This window comes from Procambarus clarkii, chromosome 26 (genome assembly GCF_040958095.1).
Source record: "Procambarus clarkii isolate CNS0578487 chromosome 26, FALCON_Pclarkii_2.0, whole genome shotgun sequence".
In the NCBI taxonomy this organism is placed as follows: Eukaryota; Metazoa; Arthropoda; class Malacostraca; order Decapoda; family Cambaridae; genus Procambarus; species Procambarus clarkii.
The window spans coordinates 21,644,408-21,665,502 of record NC_091175.1 but is presented as its reverse complement, the minus strand read 5'-3'; the positions used below and the strand labels follow the sequence as shown (position 1 = coordinate 21,665,502).

At 41.5% G+C, this 21,095-nt stretch overlaps 1 protein-coding gene across 3 annotated transcripts in view; it reads left to right on the top strand.

Annotated features, from left to right (window-relative positions):
* LOC123756858 (spectrin alpha chain) overlaps positions 1-5,540 on the top strand; it is a 6,752-nt gene extending 1,212 nt beyond the window's left edge. For all 3 annotated transcript variants that reach the window (XM_069331974.1, XM_069331975.1, XM_069331976.1), the window contains exons 2-4: positions 1,309-1,612; positions 3,948-4,179; positions 4,731-5,540. In XM_069331974.1, coding sequence (XP_069188075.1) covers positions 1,463-1,612; positions 3,948-4,179; positions 4,731-5,092 — 744 coding nt within the window. In that variant the 5' untranslated portion in view covers positions 1,309-1,462 and the 3' untranslated portion in view covers positions 5,093-5,540. The remainder of the gene's footprint in view (positions 1-1,308; positions 1,613-3,947; positions 4,180-4,730) is intronic.
* Positions 5,541-21,095: the final 15,555 nt, after the last annotated feature.

The window sequence follows — 21,095 nt, the reverse complement described above, 5'->3', positions numbered from 1 at the left end:
TGGGTGTTGGCCAGGTGGTCAGCAGACTCCGTGGGTGTTGGCCAGGTGGTCAGCAGACTGTGTGGGTGTTATCTGGGATGCAGTCAGATCATATTCAGAATGTACATATAGTACACAAATAGCATTGTTCATAGTTGGTGTCATATATTAGTGCCTATATATAGTAGGTATTTAGAGTTTATATAAGAATTGTATTATACACTACTTTAAATTCTCTGATATGTGTGTTTAAAATAAAATGGTAGTATTATTGTTGTTGCTGTTTTCTTGTACTGTATTATTAATAATAATTATGTGAATAAACATAATTTTTCTCAGAATGATGTTAACATTTGAAAGACAAATCCAAAAATAGTGCCTTTTAAGCTCTTATATATAATCTAAGCATTAGTTTATTTAGGATAAAAATATTAACAAATCAAATATATTTTTTATTTTAATTTATATGCTACATATAAACTGTTGAGTAAATGTGACTACTGTATCTTAAAAATAAATTTCTTTGTGGATTAATATCCATAATATTAATATTATCATTAATATTATCATCCACCTGATAATTTTTTACACAATGAAGAACTGCTATTTAACATTCTCTTTTGACTTTTATTTATATCAGAAATGGTTCATGATTAATTTGGCCTTTCATTCATGTTAAGATAAGTCTTTCTTTCATACCTTTTATTTCTAACGGATTGCTTCTACGAATCTGGAATTATGAACTGCTGATCCAATGACAATTTTTTGGGCATTATTTAAAAAAAAAAAAAGCCAACTCCTCTTCTCGACAGTACAGTATTGCCCTCTAGCAGAAGGTTGTGGAACTAATGACAACGTCGGCAGTGAGACAAGGTGCGTGCACCAATCACGTGCAAGTACGAAGGTGTTAAGGCAGTTGATATACTGCAGTGTGGCCTAAATTTAAAAGTTGTCATTGTTCTGTAATTGCTTAAATAATTACAGGAATCATTCTAAGATGAAAATAGCCATGATGCTTTTCTTTTGTAAGTTATGGAAAATAAATTACAATACTACACAATGTCTAAAAGAAATGCAAACCAAGCCATATAATAAAAGATAAAATTTGGACAGTGTCAGTCTGTCCTAGACATGCATGTGGATAATGGACCAAGACAGACCAAACTGTTGTTCAAATTTGCTTCTCCAAACTATTTGCTTCTCCAAAATGTGTGTTTCTCGTGTATCTGTAAGTTGTATGAAGTGTAGGGAAAATATATGGGACCTTACAGCAGTGTATTATAAATTTGTTGTCACTGTGCAGCTGCTGTACTCTAATAATTTTTTCAGATCTGGTTCTTTGACATCTTTAACTAAGCCACTATTGTGGACTTCCCATTTGTATGAGAACCAGGACTGTATATAAAGTGATAAGCAAGAGAAATTGCTTTACACCTAGTTTTGAGAAACCACTGTCAAACGAGCAAGTTTTACATTAACCAAAATGGAGGGCAATGTTGTTAATGAAGTGCAACTCCTAGAGACAGCTGAAGACATCCAGGTCCTCCGTGACCAGGTACTCTCTAGATATGCGCAGTTCCGTTCTGAAGCACGTCTGAAGAGGGAGAAGCTGGAAGACTCGCTGAAATTTCAAGTAAGAATATGTTTTTTTTAATTTCAGCTTGATAGGCTTCATTAAATGTTTCATTTTGGTAAAAAATAAGAACAAAAAATAGATTCAAAGTTAAGTTCTGTGACAAAACAGGTCACAGGTTTTGGGTGATGTGCAGAACATGAGATGATCTTGGTGGCCATAGCATTCATCAGCAGCTCTTCATTTGGTGGAAGTTCTTGTTCTCAGGAAAGTGGCAGGTTACCTTGCGATAATTTTGGAGCTCAATGTCCCCACGGCTCAGTCCTTGACCACAGGCCTCTCAGGTCAGCAGACTCAGCAGGCGGTGTGGATAGTAGCTTAAATGGCGAGAAGAACTCCATGACACTAAGATCTATGGTAAAGTGAGAAGTGAAAGTGATTTTGAGACCTTACAAAGAGATCTACATGAACTCTACAAATGATCAGATGACGGGCAAATGCTTTTTAATGTCAATAACTGCAAGACCTTGCATGTGGAGCATAACAATCCATGTCATAACTTCCAAATTACCACCACTACCTTACAACAGATTGATGAAGAAAAGGGCCTTGGAGTCAGAAGCTATCATTCACTAAAATTGCATGGAAACCTCATCTTCAGAAAGACATACCTGGTCTAGAAAAGGTGCAACACCGGGCAACAAAAATCATCACAGAGCGTAGTCATTGCTTGTATTAGGAATAGTTGAGGGCCACAGGGATAACAACACTGCAAACAAGGCATGACAGGGCAGATCTCATCAAAACCTTTAAAATACTGAATAATTTGAAGGATGTTGATCTGGACAATGTCTTCAAAATGTCAGATATAACATGAACAAGGAGCAACATGTTCAAGTTCAACAAGCCACAATGTAGGACTGAAAGAAGGCAATATTTTTTCACCCATAAGGTTGTAAACCCATGGAACTGCCTACCCACCAAAACCATAAATGCCAAAACTCTGCTGGGTTTTAAAATACAGCTGGAAAAGATCATCAGGGCAAATGGGGGGACCTTTGACAAGCCACCGACTTCCTGTCCTCATCGAGGCCAGTAGTATTAGAGACCCTCAGGTAAATGAGCTGAGCAAGACAGTGGATTGTTAGGCACTATTGATTCAAGATTGCCCTCATGGTGGTATATGAGACATCAGTGGAGAGACTAGTGGGTGTATCAAAACATGAAGTGGATATGCAGAGTGAGCTTGGTGATTAATTGCTTTTGTTAGGAAAGGGTGTCTCTGGAAATGAGGCCTACATCAAAAGAGGTCCATGCTGGAGGTTGTATAGGTGTCAGAGAGTATTTGAGCAGTATGGAATGAAATAATGATAAAAGTTTACAACAATCGGGAACTGTTGCAACTTTCTCAGTGACAGTGAGCATGGCAACTCTTTGATAACCTCAATTAACTCCTCCAGAGGTCAAATGCCTGCAACTGAATTGGAGTATTCCAGAAAACTGAGCTTTGGAGCATTTTTAAATGGATTTCATGGATTTAATATGGGGGGATTGTAATCTCAAAGACAGCTGAGGAGCAGACAAAGGTGCTGCACTTGTTCCATTGGAGAATGGCTGGCCACCAGATAGCCTAGTTGATGAAACACTAGAAAGCCTGGACAGTGTTATAAAACCTGATGGGCATACAGATAAACTGAACATACCAAAGGGCAAGGTTGTATCAGTTTTGGGAATGTCAACAAGTTCTACAGGTATCTGTATCTGGTTGAGAACATGAGCCAAGTTCATGGCTTTAACAAAATATTGGTTTCATGTAGCTTATGGTTAAGTTGTGAATTTTGAGGATAAGACAGCGGGCCTCCTAGAGATACCACATTCAACCTACTTAATGAACTCTCATTTCTGATGAGTAATTAGCACAACAATACTTCCTTTTTGTATCTTGAGGCGACATATTGAAAGGATGTTTTGTATTTTTCATCATAAATCCTAGGATGTGAGAGAAAGCAGTGCAATAAGTTGGACAAGGATAGTCTCTTCAGATTGAGAGAAAGGACAAGAACACAGGTGGAAGCTGGAAATGCAATTGAGCTGAAGTGACATAAAGAAGTACTCGTACCTTGTATGGATAACCAACAAGTGGAATGCTCTAAAATGGGAAGTTGTGGAAGCCACCTCTCTCTCTTATAACTTTAAGGCCTAATTCGAACAAGAATTTGAAAGTCAGGGTAGTTAAGTTAAAATGCAATATACTGCAGTACTATACTACTGTATAAAGTAATATTATTTTTAATTGAGTGATTTACAGTATACAGTATATTTTAAAATCCCTATATGATGAAGACTGCTATATTATTAAGGAAATATTTATTTTTACTTTTGTCTCCTTTATTAGTATTTCAAACGTGATGCTGATGAACTTGAGTCATGGATCCGTGAGAAACTGCAGGTTGTCTCAGATGAGAGTTCCGAAGATCCCACCAGTCTCCAAGCAAAGATTAAGATACTCAAAGCTATGGAAGTAAACGTGACAGCCCGTTCAAGTACCATTGTCATTCTGGATAAGACTGGCACTAAAATGATTGACCAACAGCATTTTGCTTCAGATATCATCAGGCCTAAATTAGGTATAGTAATTTCAGTTTAAGTCTGACCCAATTTTCTTTCAATATACTTTCATGCACTATTCCTTGGATGTAGTTGTGCAGGTATATGTAGCTTGAAACTAAATCTTTTAGTCATCTCCTTAATGATATTTTGTACTACAATAAGTTGTGGAAGGAACATTAAAATTCAGAAGGAAGTGGAGAAAGGTTTTAAAAGATGACAAAAATGGGATAGATACAAGATGATGCTTGTTAAATATCCTAGGGATGTGTGGTGAATATTATTGAAAGAGGGGAAATAGCTGATTATAAGTTACACAAAGCAGTTGATCTAAAATAAAGGTATTATCAGAATTATTATATGGAAGGTTATAAGAAAACATAAAAAAAAAAGTTAAAAATGACATTTATTGGGCTGAGAAAAGATTGGCGAGGACAAAAGTGATTCACTGAATGTTATACAAATATTGTACACGGAGGAGAGGAAGTTTTAGGTTCAGTAAAGATTTACTTTTGTTGTAAGACTTACTCTTTCTAAAACAAATGATCTTATTTAATTTTTATTTCCTCAGATGAACTGAATCGCCTGTGGAAGTTACTGCTAAGTAACCTAGCAGACAAAAGCATGCATCTCCAACACACTCTAGTGTTGGTGCAGTTCAAGTCCCAGTGTGATGAAGTAATGAACTGGATCATTGAGAAGGAAACACAAGTTACCTCGGAAGAATTTGGTGATCTAGAACACGAGGAAGACTTCTACCTTAAGTGTGAAGAATTCTCAAAAGATATTGCTGCACAAGAATACCGTGTCACAGAAATCAACACGCTTGCTGAGAAGTTGATGGCAGACGGACACCCAGAGATGGAAATTATCATAAAGCACAAGGAAGACCTGAATGAAGCTTGGCAAAACCTGCACCAACTTGTGATTTAAGGGTGATACAGATGAGATCATTGCTTGGATTGCAGCAAAAGATGTACTTTCATGGAGGTGCATCTTTATATGCAGATAAAAATAGACTTCAGGATGAATTTGATATAAAAAACGAACATCGCCCCGCAGTAAGCAGGCAGGAGCCAAACATGACCACAAGATTATCATTGCTGGCATTGACATGACCTCAGTACAAACACCTCAGCATAAAGTGTCACCTTTGAAAAACAAATCACTTGCTTGTTGCAATCATCTAAGGCTGTACAGATGCATCCAAAATTAGCACATTGAGAATTTTGCAGCAAAGACTCGGGAATGCTATCATCTAAATGATCGTATTGTATCATTTCCTTTTCTGGTCACAACAAATCCCTTTCTGGGTTCCATGCTTGTCTTATGGGTAATGTGTGTGCTATTATCTTGACTATTAAACTCATTAAGAACATGACCAGAGCTGAAGCTTTATTTAAATATAACCAGCAGCACAAGGGGGGCAATTAATGCATGTAAAATGGCTGTAAGGCTACCCCATGAAGCATATGAAAAGAAGATATGGTGTACTTCTGATCCAGTGAAAAAGTTTGGCACCCTCAACCATTTGTAGTTTTTTTGCTGGATTTATAAATAAAATAAATATAAATAAATATGTTTATTCAGGTAAGGTACATACATACAAGTGATGTTACATTAATGGATTGATATATAGATAGAGCTAGTACATACAATGCCTAAAGCCACTATTACGCAATGCGTTTCGGGCAAGAAAAACATTAATATCTAGAACTTAATACTAATTGAGCATAAAGAATAAAAAGTGTTGAAAACAAATTCAAATAAAGATAAAAAAAAAGGGGGAACATGACTGAAAAAGCAGCACAAATACAATAGGTTGACAAACAGTGTTGATTAAAAAAAAAAAATAATAATAATAAAATAAAATAACAGACATGGGTTGACAATAAAGGAGTGAGGTGGGTTACAGGGAATTTATTAGGTATTGTTTAGTTTTTATCTTAAACTGGTTGAGAGAGGTACAGTCTTTAACATGGTTGGGAAGGTCATTCCACATTCTGGGTCCCTTGATTTGTAGAGCATTTCTAGTTTGATTAAGTCGTACTCTAGGAATATCAAAAACTGTATTTATTCCTGGTGTGGTGCTCATGGGTTCTGTTACAACCTTCAATGAAGCTTTTGAGGTCAGGATTGGCATTACAGTTCAGCGTTTTATATATGTATAATACACAAGAGAGAATGTGCAGTGACTTAATATCTAACATATTCAGAGATTTGAGTAAGGGTACCGAGTGATGTCTGGGGCCAGAGTTGGTTATTGTCCTAATAGCAGCTTTGTGTTGGGTAATGAGAGGACGTAAATGATTTTGGGTAGTAGAACCCCAAGCACAAATACCATAGTTGAGGTATGGATAGATGAGGGAGTAATAGAGAGTAACCAGGGCAGGGCGGGGTACATAATATCTGATCTTAGAAAGAATGCCAACAGTTTTTGAAACTTTTTTTGATATATTTAGAATGTGACCCTGGAAATTCAGCTTGTGGTCGATGAGAACGCCAAGGAATTTGCCATCTAATTTGTTACAAATTTGGGTATTGTTTATTTTGAGATTTATCTGATTAGAGGATTTATTGCCAAACAGAATATAAAACGTTTTGTCAATGTTAAGGGTGAGTTTGTTGGCAGTTAGCCAAAGATGGACTTTCTCTAGCTCAGTATTTACTGTGGCATTTAGAGCAAGGGGGTCAGGACTGGAGTAAATGAAGGTTGTGTCGTCAGCAAATAGAATTGGTTCGAGGTGTTGGGAGGCATTTGGAAGGTCATTAATGTAGATGAGAAAGAGGAGAGGGCCAAGTATGCTGCCCTGAGGAACACCAATGTTGATGGGTAGGGTGGGAGAAATTGTATTATTCACAGAAACATACTGGAGCCTGTCAGTAAGATAAGATTTGAGGTATTGCAGGGAGTGTCCTCTGACTCCATAATGATGTAATTTAAGAAGAAGGTTTTGATGGTTGACAGTGTCAAAAGCCTTACGCAGGTCCACAAATAACCCAACAGGAAACTCCTTTTTATCAAGAGCTGCGTGAATTACGTTAATCATACTAATAAGTGCATCGTTAGTGCTTTTTTTGGGTCTGAAGCCATATTGACAAGAGCTAAGTATATTGTGTTTGGCTAGAAAAGAGTAAAGCTGCTTGTAGATTAGCTTTTCGAATATTTTTGACAAGTTAGGCAGGATTGATATAGGTCTATAGTTGTTAACATCAGTGAGATCACCACATTTGTAGACAGGGGTTACTCTTGCTTTTTTTAGAATGTCAGGAAAGGTTTGGAGTTCAAGTGACTTGTTGAAGTGCAATGCAATAGTAGGGGCTAGAGATCTGGAGGCTTTTTTGTAAATTAAAGTTGGTATCTCCTCGAGGGCACTAGACTTGGTTTTAAGGGAAAGGATTATTTCATTGACATCAGTGGAACTAGTAGGCTTTAGGTACAGAGACTGTGGATAGTTACCTGTAAGATAGTCCTTAACATCAGTACAGGAAGATGGAAATGGGAAATGTATTGTCTAATTTATGAGTGCATTGTATATTTTATGAGCAGTGCAGGATTCATAACTTGACACCTGGAAGGTTAAGTAAAATGTATTTGTTTTTCTTTTCAAAAAGTAAGATTTAGTAGATTCTTTTCAAGTTAAACCTCTGATGTGAGGGCTAGCTAACTGGCTTAGGAGGAATGGTGTGAGGTTTTGCATAAATTTACTAAGTTGAAGATCAACGTTAGTCAGGGGTTTGAAACAATCATGATGATAATGTCAACATACGAGCTATGGGCCGGGGATGAACAAAAGGCACCAGAGCTGAGGCGGAGCCCAGCATGAGCTTCAAGATAATGAAAGGTTGAGGGAGAGATTGAGGAATAGACAGTGGGAGCATAAGAGAGTTTAGACAGGACAAGAGGAGGAGTGCAAATAAATTATCCTGTAATTGTCACCCCCAAGAATTTATGGGACAAGACCTTTAATAAGGACCATAAAACAGGTGACACGGAGGTGAGCAGCATGGGGGCGTCCAAGACATACAAGTGTCAAAGATCAACCCTAAGAGTTTTGCAGTGACCTTATACACAAGGGGACAACCATAGAGCAACAACTGGGGATAACGAATGACATGCCACCAGGTAAATGTCATAGCACATGTCTTAGATGTAGAAAACTTGAAGCCATGATTGGTGACCCAAGACAACATGTTATCATTTGCGAATTGAAGCTGACACTGGAGGGAAGAGGGGTCATCACCATGAGAGCATCAACATAAATGGCCGAGAAAATGCTAGGAGGATGGAAGATATTATAGACTGTGGGTTGGTTGGTGTTGTCGTCGTTGATCCTTCTCTATGGACAACCCAACCCACAACTCGGTAGAGTGCTTATACTAGGAGATCACCCTTGGCGCTTCTGGCTCTTGGAGAGGGGCTCAACGTCACACGTTTAGGGGATGCGGCTCCAACACTTAGCCTCGTTGTCACGTGCACACACCCACTCGAGCCGCTGTGACTCCCCACTCTCTCCTTATGAGATATGATCTCCTCAATCCCCTATGACTTACTAGTATTACCTCCTACCCTGTCCACAGCAGTGGTTCTTGGTTCTTTCTCTCTCTCCTTCTTTACTACCTCCTGGGAAGCCTCACTAGGACAAGGGCAAACACCAGCAAATTGTGATACATTTACTGGACAAAGCACATACACAATACATACACACATATAATAATAATGAATCCTATACTCTATAGTATTACAATCAGGTTGCACTCCAACACCATCAGAACTCTATCATCAGCTTATCAAGTGGTATCCTATCTCCTGGTTCACCACCTGATACTATCAACCTCCTCAAGTTGATCAAGTCTACATACACTGTTGCACCATCAGCAAGATAATATATATATATATAGAAAATCAGCATTTGAATGCAATCACATATATCAGTATAAATGTTCATTGATACACAACAATGATCAATCGATCACTGTCAGTCCTGGAACGCATACATCTGTAGGTAATCCAGCCTATGACTGTAACTCTAAACTTCAGTGTAAAACACTCCTTGACATAAGAATGCAACAGTCACTCACCTCTCACTGCGTCTTGCACGCTAATGACAACCAAACACTATCAACCCCCTACTAGTAATCCACCAGAACTTCCCCTTCCACCTCTGGAAGTTCACTACCCTGATATCTTCAGGTTCTTCCGGGCTTCACTACCAGGATCCTCTGCAGCTTCTCCAGGCTGCTATCATGAAGTTTCCTTGAGTAACTACGGTGCTTCACCCTTCTGCTAGGTTCCTCCACAGCTCTCTTGGCTGCTACACCATGAAGTTTCCTCGAGCAACTATGGTGCTTCTCCACCTCTACAGAAGCACGTGACACTCCTCTTCACTGCTTCTTCTCCTCACAGCTCGAGGTCCTCTGCTCCACTATCTTGGAGTCTCATCAGCTACTTCATCTGCTGGCTTCGAAGTTCTCAGCAACTTCTTCCCCAAAGACAAACCTGCAACCCATCGACACTCCAATAAAATTGTTTCCCCTTTAACACATAAACAAAAATAATCACACAATATGTTTGTCTCCAACCTCTATCTGTCCTCTACATACAGTGAGAGTGGACTCCCCCGTTTTGGGCGGGTCCATACTCCACCTCGCCTGGCGGCGGTCCTCACTCACTGGGAGGGTCTTCCTCCGTCAGGAGCCAGGCTCCCTCAGTTGCCCGCCAGCGCTCAGAGAGGATGGACGTCGCTCCGTGTTCCTCCCTCTCCACTCTCTTATTTCAGGCCTTCTGCCTTATTAAAACATGTCTAACTTATAAATAAACATGGCTACTGTCGCTGGGCACACGACCAACTACAAGCAATCACTATGAACTGGCGTATATCGTGCTTACCACAGGTTAACTGATCGAGGGCGCTTTCCCTCTGACGGCGTCTGGTCAGGGCGCTCCACACAGCCCACGAAAATGCCTCCGGGCGGCTTAATATTCACTAATTATCGCCCACGACTTGAGACCACACGTCCCCAGCTCGATTCCACAGCTGGTACGTCTGCACACTTCTCTTCTCTTAGAGATATATCACTAGGGGTTCCCTTCTGACGGAAGCTCAAACGAAGCGCGGCTTCCCCCTGCGATGTCTGGCACTCAAGTGAGGTCAAGGTCCTCCGGAAGCGAGCCTCACGCCTCCAGCAAAATGTCCACATCTCCTCGCCAGTCATTTATCTGTTTTCTTCTTCATTGCCCATAATCTCAAACTGTTACACATATCCAAGCAACTATTTTACATATGCGTTATCACCTCAATATTCGCTAGACCTTCTAATCAGGTCAGGCTTGATGAATAACTCTCAAGGAGGGAGACTCGTTTCTCCTGTAGGCTGAGATCATAACAAAGACCATTCAGGGCAACCAAAAATATAGTGCTCAGAAGTCTACCTTGGGGGGGGGGACACCTTCAAACTGTTGAAAGAAGTTAGAATAAGCCATACCAACCCTTGTGTGAATAAGTGATGGGAGAGAAAGCTTTGAAGAACAGGAATGTAGTTGGGCAAGAAATTGTACCTCAAGGTGGTATCTTAAGCTTTTTCCAGGGCAAAAGGAACTGCCACCATAAAAATTCACAACAAAGGCAATATGGATGTAGCCCCTCCAAGTCTGCCAAAATATTCGTTGTGCAGTGACCTTTGTGAAAAATAAAGTGGGAGCGAGAAATGTAAGGTAAGGTAATTATCAAAAGAAGACACCAGACCGGGAAGGCTATGTAGCACCATCAAAGTGCGAAATAATCAGAGGGCGCTAAATATCACCAAGAATGCCAATACGAGAACAAAAACGCATAAGGCGAACGTTATCAAAAGTATTCGATTCACCTAGAATTCTATCGAGGGACAAGTGACCGCGAGGGACGGTCGGAAAGCAAGACACACGCTCGTCCTGGAAGTCAGGACATTCAACAAGATTATGCACAACTGTAAGAGGTACAACGCAATTCAGACAATAAGGAGCAGGGCGGCGCTCCATTAAGTGACCGTGAGTTAAGCGAGTATGGCCAACCCGCAGCCGTTGCCTAAGCAGTTTCCCACCGCCGGTTACGGTCGTAGGAGGAAGGCCATGGAGACACACTACGTTTGAGAGTACGCAGCTTGTTACTGACTACAGAAGACCAACGACCCTGCCAACGGGCAAGGATGGAGGAATGAATAACAGGATAAAAGTCGGAATAAGGAATACCTTTATGGGAGATGGGACAAGAACGGATAGCTTCCTTAGCGGCAGCATCCGCACGCTCATTGAAAGAAACACCAATATGGCTGGAAACCCAGCAAAGCTCTACTGATTTAAATTTACTGGAAATAAGAAACTACCAATGTTGAATCTCGATGACCACCGGATGGACAGGATTAAAGGACCCTAGAGCCATGAGGGCACTACGAGAGTCAACTACAACCACAAAGGAGGAATGACAATGAGAAAGCAGGAGAGCATAGAGAATAGCAAAAAGTTCTGCTGTAAAGACGCTAGCCTCCGAAGGGAGGCGACACATATAAGTGCGGTCAGGAAAAACAACAGAGTAGCCCACACCGTCCGCAGACTTAGACCCATCGGTGAAGATGGAAATAGAGTGTGAGTGCGAAGAAAAGTGCTCAAGGATGAAAAAAAAAGCTGCTTTTCAGAATCGTAGGAGGGGTAAAGGCTTTAGTAATACAAGTCAAGGACGTACAAAACTTGGGAAGGAGGACTCTCCATGGAGGCAAGGAAGGAAGGAACAATATGAGGAGAAACATTAGAAATATGAACAGAAAGAGAATCTTGTAAGCGAGATAACCGGACAGAAAGAGGGAGACGATGAAGAGGAACAGGAGCTACAGGAGCAAAAGTTAAAGCACAACAGAGGCGAGAGGAAGGATGTTGTAAGGACCGTGCAAGATAGCGAAGATAGTGGGAGCGAGAAAGGCTGCCATGATGTTCCAGAAACCACACGTGATGGAAATTAACCCATAAATAGCACAACTGTTAAATGCTGACATCCCCATGTGCAAGAAAAACAAAATTTCTGGAAAAATATTTTTTTTCTTTACGTTAATTAGCCTCCAGGAAGCACAAAAAAAAGTAAAAAGACTCATCCAGACCACTACAGATAAACCACAAGGTAATTTTTTTTTTTTTTAAGAAATGAGGCGAGGTGCCGCACGAGAAAAACTGTCAATTTATTTTAATTGTCTCACGTTCTCTATTTAGTCTTTTGTGCTAATAGGTTGCATTAATGTGTCAAAGGTAGTCTTCATTATGTATAACTTTGAAAATATAAGTATGTTTAGATGCAGTACTGTACATGTATAAATATAGGACACCATGTATTCATTCATGCTAATAAATAAATAGTTAAATATTAAGCCTAAATCTTGAAATTGCACATAGCACACATTTTGCCTGAAATATATACTTGGTAATCACTCATTTGCTGCTGTTAAAAGTTTAGTGTCTCCTCTATGGCTGCCTTAAGGTGCCCTGGATGGTGATGTGGCCAAAAAAGGTAATTTTTTGTTTTTAGGGTCCTAAAAGGAAAGCGATGGACTGGATTTTGTTCAAGATGGGGGATGGTTACTGGAGGCCTGAAGAAGCAACTGTGAGCCCTGTGTATATGCAGGACTATTTTTTAATACCTTATATTTTTAATACAAGCGGCTCGGGGCGCTGACTGGATCAGCGGACCCAGTGGTGGTGGCAGCGGCTCTCCTACCCGCATTCCAAGCGAGAATGCGCCGGTGGGTAGACCCGACCACGGCCGCTGGAACGCCATCCAGCAGGACGACCGAGTGCGCTAGAAGATGGAAGGCAAAACTGTACAGCATGGTCGACGGCGCCGGCCTCGCTTCCTCTTGTGAGGTCCCATCCTGTCACAAGTGGGTTGCGTCCGGTACCCGTTTGCTAAGCGGAGGAGATTTTGCCCACGCCGTCCAAATTAGGGCAAACGCTGTAGCCACGCCGTCTAGGGCGGCTAGGGGTAGACCCGAGGCTTCTGGTCTCTGTGACGCTTGTCGGAAACCAGGAACCCTGGGCCACATATCCCAGGCCTGCCATAAGACACACGGGGCTCGGGTGAAGCGTCACGACGACATCACCCGGTTCGTAGCTGGCCGATTGCGGCAAAGAGGCTTTGAGGTGGAGCGCGAGGTCCGTATACCAGACGGAGGGACCTTCTGCAAGCCAGATATTATAGCTTGCAAAGGTGATGAGGCCTTCATATTAGACACCCAGGTCTCAGCTGATAACTTCCCACTCTCCCGTCCACATCAGAGCAAGTGCGACAAATACGGCACCCCCGAGATCCTGCAGAAGGTCCGGGAGTATACCGGTAAGCCTACAGTATCCGCCTCCTCAATAACCCTTAATTGGAGAGGTGGATGGTGCAAGGAGAGTGCGCGTGGTCTACAAGGTATGGGTCTCACCAAGAGCGACCTCGAGATTTGCTCCGTGAAGGCCCTGACCTGGACATATTCTATATACAGAATATGGTCCAAGGCCACGTCAAGGGGCAGGCCTCCCTAGCCCCGGGATCACTGTGCACAGGGTGCATAAGGGTAACTATAGTCACGCTTAGGTGAACCGCAGCCAAGTCAGCTGGTAGCCAACTATCTAAGCAGTTTCGTCATCTGGAGTACCACTTCTCCTAATGGCGTCTCACAAGAGGGTGGATGACCTGGCAGAGCCCGCGAGTAGATAAGGCGGCGACCGGAGGGACCCCATGCGCATACATGATAACCCTCCCGCTCCGGGGCCTAAGTTAGGAGCATCCACTGTGTCTAGTTTTCCATGTATGCCGACGTCAAATCATCATCCCTGCCGATTGGGCAGCCTGCTGCTTTGGCCTTCAGCGTTTGTTTGTTCTTTTTTTAAATGTTATACTGTGCACCCCTACCTATGTGTGCTGTGTCCCATATAGAAAAAACCAACTACAAAAGAATTTTCCATTAATGTTTTTGTTTATTTTCAGGTTATTATTATGTATTATTAGTATCATCTTAACTCTTGTGGGTGTGATGAGATCTGCCATATATGTTTATTTTAGTTTGTGTGTGTTAGGGTATTAGGTATGCTTAGGGGTCCGTCTCGCCATGCCCTGTGGCTGGGGGGATCGGGCTCCGAAGCTACATAAAAACCCTATACCCCCCCGAAGTGGCAAGGGGAGTTAGGGGACAAAAAAATTCTAAATTATATACTGTATATATGATATGCACCCTCCAGCCAGTAGACCAAAGTCATACACAGCATTTATGCCCTCCAAAGGCTAACCATGCACTCGAGAGTTTGCAAATGAAACTTCAGGCAATGGGATGAAACTCCTTAGGGAAGATCCCCAAGTACATGGCTTCTTAATAGGAAGAACAGCAGCCTCGAGCAAGTCATCAATGACAGAAGATGATGCCCAGATATCATTAAAGATTCATGGCAGATATTGCAAAGAGCACAAAGGAAGATGACAGAGCATCCTATAGATGGAGGCAAGTATTGAAATTTAAGGGGCGAGACTCAAGAATGGGTTTAGGGGTAACGAAAGAAGAAGGAAGAAGAGCACTGGAGCTAATGGATGAAAAATGCGAGCCAAGTTTGTTTGCAATCAGCATCCGGGATGGAAGATACTGTACCAAGTATCAATTTCACCAGTACCAATTACCAATTTCGCCAAGTCGTAAATTTGCACAGTAGAATGACAAATTACTGGAGCAAAAGGTACGGAAGGAAATGTAGAATAGAACCAGTAAGGAGTATAGGTCCATAGGCACAATCAGAGAACACTGTCTGAACATCAGATTGTGTTGTTGTTATAGATTCAGCTACTCGGAACAAGTTCCAAGTAGCACGGGCTATGATGAGCCCGTAACTTACCTGGGACAGGAGCGGGGCAAGTAGCACGGGCTATGGTGAGCCCGTAGTGGACTTACCTGGCACAGGAGCGGTGCTGTGTGAGTGTGTTGTGAACATCAGAGATCCACAGCTGTTAAATACTCTCCCAGCAAGCATTAGAAATATTGCCAGAACAAAGGCAGCTGCAAGCAACATCCTGTTGGACTAAGTTAAGCCTGGCCTCAGGCTGGACTTGAGGAGACCTGAGACCCTCTCCAGGTAAGGGACTGCCATAACCAAATCAGAGGTGAAGGATGGGTAACAAGTCCAGAACAAATTTCCCTGCAATCTTATGGACCATCTTCCAGATGCGAGGGAGAAGAGTATCAACTGTGAGTGTGATGACATAAGACCTATATTCACGCTTAGCTGTACAGATAGCTCTACATGCCGCTGCATTCTTAAGCATTCATAAACAAAAGAAATAATTCTGGCATATTTCAGGGATGTTACCTCTTCTACACTGCTGGCGTACAGTGCACAGCCCGAGCACAGTTCGCATTCCACCAAGGGACATCTCCATGTACCCCAGGAGACATAGTGAAGGACACAGCTGAGAGCAGCATCTATTATGGTGTTATGGCAGAGGAGACACTCCAGATGGGCAGCGAAGAGCAGCATGGACTGCAGAGATTTCGGACCACCTTATCAAACTGCCATCAAAGGGAAGAGAGAAGGGTAGAAGAAAAAGGATATAAGGATGGGAAAATGGTCACTGTTATGGAGGTGATCAAGGACTCTCCATGCCAGGTCCAAATAGATGGAGCAACAGCAGCAGAGAGAAAGGTCAATGCAAGAGAGAGTGCAAGTGCGAGAGTTGACATGAGTCGGCTCACTGTTATTGAGAGGTGAAGGAGAAGAGAGGACAAGACGTTCCAGAACAATGCCTTGGGAATTTGTAAGGATATCAACCCAGAGAGCATTATGACAGTTAAAATCACCAAAGAAGAGCACAGGCTCTGGTAGCGAGTCTAAAATGTGCTCAAGGTCAGGAAGAGAAATTGGAACACAAGGAGGGAGATACACATACCATACCAGCGATACAAAGATGCGAGAAACAACTACACGGCAGTGAGGAGATAGGCAGAAAGAAATTTTGAAAAAGGAATTGCAGACAAATGTAAAACAGAACCAGGTCTATTCTATAAATTCATAAACAACAAATTGCAGGTAAAGGATAATATTCAGAGGTTGAAAATGGGAAATAGATTCACAGAAAATGAAAAGGAAATGTGTGAAACACTAAACAAAAAGTTCCAAAGTATGTTTGTACAAAATGAAATCTTCGGGGAACCAGACACAATAAGAATTCCAGAGAACATCATAGAGCACATAGAGGTGTCTAGAGACGAAGTGGAAAAAATGCTCAAGAAGCTAAGTAAGAACAAAGCAGTTGGTCCAGATGGAATTTCACCATAGGTTCTGAGAGAATGTGCACCTGAGCTCAGCATTCCACTTCAACTGATTTTTCAGGCATCCCTGTTTACAGGAGTTGTAGCTGATGTGTGGAAAAAGGCTAACATAGTTCCAATCTACAAAAGTGGAAGCAGGGAAGACACCCCCCCCCCCCTTAATTGCCCCTCACTGCCCGAAACGCTGCGCGTACTAGTGGCTTTACAAGAATGTAAATACTGTACTATCCAATGTATTCTCACATACCCAATGTACCTTCTTGTATATATATAAATAAATAAATAAATAAAAAAATAATTATAGACCTGTATCATTGACAAGTGTAATAGTCAAAATATTGGAAAAAATAATTAAAACTAAATGGGTAAATACCTGGAGAAAAACGATATAATATCAGACAGTATGGTTTTCGATCTGGAAGATCCTGTGTAATGACCTTATTCAGTTTTTATGATCGAGCCACAGAGATTTTACAGGAAAGAGATGGTTGGGTTGACTGCATCTATCTGGACCTAAAAAAGGCTCTCGACTGAGTTCCTTATAAGAGGTTGTTCTGGAAACGAACATATTGGAGGGGTGACTGGTAAGCTTAGGCACTGGTTATGGATGAAAAATTTCCTAACTGACAGAAAAATGAGGGCTGTAATCAGAGGCAAGGTATCGGATTGGAGGAATGTCTTGAGTGGAGTACCACAGGATTCAGTTCTTGCACTGGTAATGTTCGTTGTCTACATAAACGATCTACCAGTGGGAATACAAAATTATATGAACATGTTTGCTGGTGATGCTAAGATAATAGGGAAGATAAGAAACCTAGATGATTGTCATGCTCTTCAAGAAAACCTGGACAACATAAGTATATGGAGCACCACTTGGCAAATGGAATTTAATGTGAATAAATGCCATGTTATGGAATGTGGAATTGGAGAACATAGACCCCCCACAACCTATAAATTATGTGAGAAATCTTTAAAGAATTCTGACAACGAAAGGGATCTAGGGGTGGTTCTAGATAGAAAACTGTCACCCGAGGACCACATTAAGAACATTGTGCAAGGAGCCTATGCTACACTTTCTAACTTCAGAATTGCTTTTAAATACATGGATGGAGAAATACTAAAGAAATTGTTCACGACTTTTGTTAGACCAAAGCTGGAATATGCAGAGGTTGTATGGTGCCCATATCTTAAGAAGCACATCAACAAACTGGAAAAGGTGCAACAACATGCCACTAAGTGGCTCCCAGAACTGAAGGACAAGAGCTATGAGGAGAGGTTAGAGGCATTAAATATGCCAAAACTAGAAGATAGAAGAAAAAGAGGCGATATGATCACTACGTACAAAATAGTAACAGGAATCGATAAAATTGATAGGGAAGAATTCCTGAGACCCGGAACTTCAAGAATAAGAGGTCATAGATTTAAACTAACGAAACAAAGCTGCCGGAGAAATATAAGAAAATTCACTTTTGTAAACAAGAGTGGTAGGCGGTTGGAACAAGTTAGGTGAGAAGATGGTGGAGGCCAAGACCGTCAGTAGTTTCAAAGCGTTATATGACAAAGAGTGCTGGGTAGATGGGACACCACAAGCGTAGCTCTCATCCTGTAACTACACTTAGGTAATTACACAAAACATACCATTTACTCCAAATATGAGCAGCAGTACAGTACAGGTAACATTCAACTAAAAGATAGAAGGAACATCGTTCCGGACCAAAAGTTCAGTAGTTAAGGGGATGGTGGCGAGAGAAAGAAATAACCATGGAACTGACCAGGACTAATGCCAAGCATCAGGTTCTGAAGACAAACACACAGCTCGTCAAAATTGGCATAAAAACCATGGATAGATAAGACATTGGAAAGAACAGCTATGACAAGGCAAAAGGAAAGAAAATGGATTGAGTAAAAAGCACAAAACTAGGTAGGGTCAGAATCAGGATCGAGATCAGGATCAGAGAAATCAAGGTTGGGGGGCATCGGCAGACTCAGCAGAGATGACAGGGAAGGCATGGAAAGGTGCACAAGCAAGTCAACAGGGTCTGGCGAGGATGAAGGTAGTGGGGTATGCCGAGGAGGGATGGAAACAATGGTGCACTCCTAGAGATAGGACAGCATCAGAAGGAATAAGAGAAACATGACTATATAGTGGGGGTCAGATGGTTCCCTATAGAGAAAAGATGAGTAAAAGAGGTGCAAGGAGAGGGAAGGACTTCCTGGTGAGTCTTCTTACTCACCAGGAAAGTAAAGGTGGGAGGAAGCCAGTTTGCATTTCTAACAGATACAATGGCGCAAGATACTCTCAGATAACCGCAATCATCTCGGGTGACAAAAGAGAACGAGAGTGAGTGACAAGGACAAACGGGTGGAGGTTGGATATTGGACTGAACGGCCACATGCTAAGGAGGGCTAGAAGACATAGGAGAGGACTGAGAAGAAAGACAGGACTGAGATTTAGAGGGACCTACATTGGGTAAAGAAGATTTAAGAGGGAGAATGGCAACAGAAAACGACAGGGGAAAACTAATTAGATAATATGGAAACTGGTCAGTGGCACTGGAAGAACATCCAAGAACTTAAAATTGCAGCAGAGCAGGGTAAGAAGGGGTGTATGTCGATGTACCGACTGCTCTCATTTACCTGGATATGGGAACAACCTCTCAATGGATAAGCAGAAATTTTACCATGAAGTCCAAAACTGAGCACATTCACAATTTTTTCTCGCAAGCAACATAATTCTGTACACTGTACATGATTAGGGGAGGATTGAAAGAATGACAAGTAATTATCAAAAGAAGAAAGAATGACAAACTACAGCTTACCTTGTTGGAGTTCATCTGCTTGATCGATGAACATCTTTACTTCATTTATGTAATCTAACCTAACTAAAAATTATTGTACATAAACTTGGCAAGGTTAATTTTGACTGCCAGCTGCTGGAGGATCACTGGTTGAATGCTCTACACTCAATTTTCCTTTTCATAATATTGTGCCTCACTAAATCTGGAAATCCAACCATTACTTTTTGAAATCTGGTACTGTATTTGAAGGCTGGCTGCAAACTGGCTGCAGCATTTATTTCTTCACCTCGAACTTAGTTGAACAATATTGGCCATTTCTTATTTCCAGCAGATTTAAGAGTCTAGTTTTGCCGAGTTCCCAGCCATAGTGGTGCTTCCTTAAATGAGCGTGCGGACGCTGCCGCTAAGGAGGCTATCAGCACTTATCCTATTTCCTGCAAAGGTGTTCCTTATTCCGACTTCTACCCGGTCATTCATTCCTCAATCCTTGTCCATTAGTATGGGTGTTGGCCTTTTGTTCCTGGTAACAAACTGTGCTGTTAAAGGTAGCCTATCCCCTTGGCCCTCCTACCACCGTAATCAGCGATGGGGAAACGGCTTTGACGAGGTTATTAACTCGCTGGAGCACCACTCTGCTCATTATTACCCCTTTTATGGTCATGCAGATCCTTGTTGAATGTCCCGAGTTTCAGGATGTGCATGCATATTGCTTCCCAGACTGTCCCTCGTGGTCATTTGTACCTCGATAGAATCCTTTGCGACATACTCTTTATCGTTCACCTTGTGTGCTTTTGTTCTCGTATTGTAATCCTTTCTGATATTCTGTGCCTTTTTAATATCCTGCAACCTTGATGGTGCTACCCAAGTATTCCCGGCTTGGTGCCTTTTGATATTTACTTCACCTCAAATTGAGACACCCCATTGTGCCATGCTGTGCAAACTACTTACACAGCCTCATCCAACTGTACATTGTTCCAGCTTCAAAGTTTTTTTTTTTTTATTGTTACACCTATTTGTGTAGTCATCTTTGTTTCTCTATATCAGATGGTACTAATGCTTATACCAAAATCCTTGCAATGCTTACAACTAACCACCCATTTTTACAAGGTTCACCCCCCCCCCCCCTTTCCCTGTCCAGCTCATGGTTTGCTTAGTGGGTGGCTGTTGGAGTACAATGCTCCACGGGCTGATATTGTGTCTGGCTTTTTTGGAAACTTGTGCTAACAGCCACCTTTACTAATTTTCTTATTAGTAAAGGTGGCCATTCTTTCTGTATTCACAGGCTAATGGCACCACTGTTCGATTAGGAATAAGCAAAGATTGTTTGAAATTAGAAGTGGTTATTCAACTGAACTAGTCTCTGGATATAGTAATCCAGATGGAGGAGCACAATCGGCGACCCCCACTTTCAAAAGGACACATCTGCTTTGGAGAAAGTACAATACAGATTAACAATGTCATCCTATAAAGCCCACACTCATACCAGGAACAGTCAAGGGCCTCAGAACATGATAGGGCTAATCTCATTAGCCTTTAAAATATTGTACTATATTAATTGAAAATTATTAATCCAGGTTACTATAAAAAGTTTAATGTAGCTCATATAAAGAGCAAAATGTCACTAGGAGACAAAAGGAAATACTTTTATCATCCAGTGCAATAAACCCATGGAATAGTTTATCCATCAATACTAAGGCAATACTCTTTAAAATCAGCTGGAAAATATCTTGGAGAATGAGGTAACCTTTGACAAGTTGCTGGCTTCCTGTCCTCAAGTATTCTTAATATGGTGGTCCTTGGGTAAGTTTAGGTAAAACCATTCA